The following is a 2,940-nucleotide window of genomic DNA, read 5'->3' on the forward strand; positions in this document are numbered from 1 at the left end:
CTCTCAGTTATCTTAAAGTCTTTGGGTGTTTATGTTATGCCACTTGTCCAAAAATTCTAGATAAGTTTTCCCCTAGATCAATACCTGTTGTTTTACTTGGCTATTCTTCCACTCATAAGGGCTATGTTTTATATGACCTTCACTCAAAGTCATTGTTTGTTAACAGAAATGTTGTATTCCATGAAGATATATTTCCCTTCCAACATTTTCAGATCTCAAATAACCCCATTTTTCCTGTTTTAAATCTTTGAGTGCATGAGCACCTACCTGAGCCTCAGTCAAACAGCAATGACTCTCTTAGTACTTCTCCCATATCTGATCTGATGCCTGATCATATACTAACACAACCTTCTTTTCATGATACACTACCTGTTGAGTCTGCACTTATTCTTGATACTCAACCTAGTCCTCCTAGTCCTGATAGTCCTCCTTCACCCACTTATTATATTCCTGATATTCTTAACCATCCCACAACCTCATCAAATCCTGCTCCTTCCAGAAAATCCTCTAGACCTAGCAACCTCTATGGATGAATGACTATGTAGTTGATAGTCCTTGTCTATATCCCATGTCCTGTTTTGTCTCTTCCAATCACATTTCACTATCATACAACCAAGCCATCTTTGCCTATTTTGTTCATACTGAACCTACTTCCTTTAGAGAGGCTTCACTTGACCCTCAATGGGTTCAAGCTATGCAACTGGAAATTAATGCTTTAGAAGACAATAACACCTGGAGTATTGTGGATCTACCACCTAGCTCTACCACCTAGCAAGAAACCTATTGGTTGTAGGTAGATTTATAAGATAAAGTATAAATCTAATGGTGAGGTGTAAAGGTTCAAGGCTAGATTAGTTGCCAAAAGGTATAGTCAGAAGGAGGGGCTTGATTATGGTGAAACCTTTAGCCCTGTGGCTAAAATGGTGACTGTCAGATCAGTTTTGGCTTTAGCTGCTGCCAAGCAATGGTTCATCTATCAAATGGTTGTCCATAATGCTTTTCTTAATAAGGACTTGTTAGAAGAAGTGTACATGCTGATTCTGATGGATTTGCTAGATAGGGGGAGAGAAGTAAAGTCTGCAAACTCCACAAGTCATTATATGGCCTTAAACAGGTCCTAGACAATGGAACCTGAAACTAACTGAGTCTTTGGTAAGCATGGGGTTCCAACAAAGTCATTATGACTACTTACTTTTCACCAAGAAGACAAACACTGATATTGTTGTAGTACCAGTGTATGTTGATGATTTACTGATAACTGGAAATAATCCAAGACTATTGAGTGACACTAGAAAGGACTTGCAAAAGAAATTTAAAATGAAGGACTTGGGGGAACTCAAGTTCTTTCTTGGAATTGAATGTGCAAAGTCAAGCAAAGGCATTGTGTTGTCTCAGAAAAAGTATGCTCTAGAGTTAATAGCAGAATCTGGTTTAGGAGGAGCCAAGCCTTCTGGTACTCCACTTGAGATGAATCAAAAGTTAACCTCATCCATGTATGATCAGTGCATTCCCAAAGAAAGTAACACTAAAGAGAACATCATAGAAGACCAAATTTTACCTGATCCTAGTAGTTATCAGAGGTTAGTGGGAAGACTATTGTATCTCACCATGACAAGGCCTGATTTCTCATTTGCAGTTCAAGTACTGAGTCAATATATGCATTTTACCAAAGTGTCTCACATGGAAACAGCACTAAGAGTAGTCAGGTACATTAAGGAAGCACCAGGATTAGGGTTGCTAATGCTAGCAGAAAGTACAGATCAACTCTCAGCATTTTGTGACTTAGACTGGGGTGGGGTGCCTATTTAGAAACTAGAAGATCTGTGACAAGATATCTAGTCAAATTTGGAGGAGCTTTAGTCTCTTGGAAGTCTAAGAAACAGGAGACAGTGTCAAAAAGCTCAGCAGAAGCTGAGTTTAAAAGCATGGCAACATGTGCAGCTGAAATAACCTGGTTACTGGGATTATTCAGAGAACTTGGAACACAAGTAAATGTACCAATTAGCATGGTATGTGATAGCAAGACTACTATCTAAATTACAGCCAATCTAATCTTCCATGAAAGAACTAAGCACATAGATATTGACTGTCATTTTGTTAGAGAAAGGATATGTCAAGGAATGCTGAAAACTGAATATGTCAACACTAAAGATCAGTTAGCAGACTTGCTCACAAAAGGTCTAGGAAATTCCCAACATCAGTACTTGCTGAGCAAACTTAGAGTGATCAACATGTACCAACCATGAGCTTGAGGAGGAGTGTTGATGTATAGCATAGTAAACAAGCTACCATGGTTAGTTAGTTAAGTGTAACTACTCTAGTTAGTCAAGTTGTTCGAGTTAGTTACTCATGTGATGTGTAGATTAAATGAGTGATGTATATATACTTGTATCATGAACATAATACATACACTTGATTCATTAGTCAATGCACAATGTGTAATATTTCTCTCTCTATAACCGTTTCTCTCTTCTTTCTCATTTCCCTCTCTTTTCTTCCTTCTTCGTCAAGCTTCATTCTTATCAATTCTATTAGCTTCAAATCTCCATTAATGGAGTTATCAGATACTTCAAAAATTACGCCCATGTTAACTGATAGGAGAAAAAAAAAATCTCAAATCTAATCGAAAGGAAGTTTTTATCTCTGGGGTAATCGTGCAGCCATAAACCGACGCAGGTTGCGGACTGCAGGTCTTTTTTTAAAAAAAAAAAGTTATCAGATATAACCAAAGCACTGGGAACAAAAGAATATACAGTCAGACCTCTCTCTAACAGCACTCACATATAACAACACCTCTCTATAACAGGCAAATTTTTTCGGAATCGATTTTTTATGTTATATTTTACTTCTCTATAATAGCATCAGCTAACTTTATAACTGTACGCTCTTTGTAAAATTACACCCCATTTAACAACTATCTTCTTTTTTTGGTAATATAAT

General features: G+C 37.3%; 1 protein-coding gene across 1 annotated transcript; it reads left to right on the plus strand.

Moving 5' to 3' along the window:
- Window positions 1-1,158: 1,158 nt before the first annotated feature.
- Window positions 1,159-2,134, plus strand: LOC132601349 (uncharacterized mitochondrial protein AtMg00810-like). The gene is made up of 3 exons (XM_060314445.1): window positions 1,159-1,753; window positions 1,810-2,009; window positions 2,102-2,134. Exons 1-3 carry the CDS (start codon window positions 1,159-1,161, stop codon window positions 2,132-2,134), a joined length of 828 nt encoding a protein of 275 aa, XP_060170428.1.
- Window positions 2,135-2,940: the final 806 nt, after the last annotated feature.

The sequence above is a fragment of the Lycium barbarum genome, chromosome 7, assembly GCF_019175385.1.
Source record: "Lycium barbarum isolate Lr01 chromosome 7, ASM1917538v2, whole genome shotgun sequence".
Lineage (NCBI taxonomy): Eukaryota > Viridiplantae > Streptophyta > Magnoliopsida > Solanales > Solanaceae > Lycium > Lycium barbarum.

Bases quoted from the DNA above. Each gene is read 5' to 3' on its own strand.
- LOC132601349 (XM_060314445.1), top strand. From the start codon at position 1,159: ATGGGGTTCCAACAAAGTCATTATGACTACTTACTTTTCACCAAGAAG. The intron at 1,754-1,809 runs GTACAGATCAAC...GTGCCTATTTAG, and splicing joins GTTGCTAATGCTAGCAGAAA to AAACTAGAAGATCTGTGACA. The intron at 2,010-2,101 runs GTATGTGATAGC...TCATTTTGTTAG, and splicing joins TAAATGTACCAATTAGCATG to AGAAAGGATATGTCAAGGAA.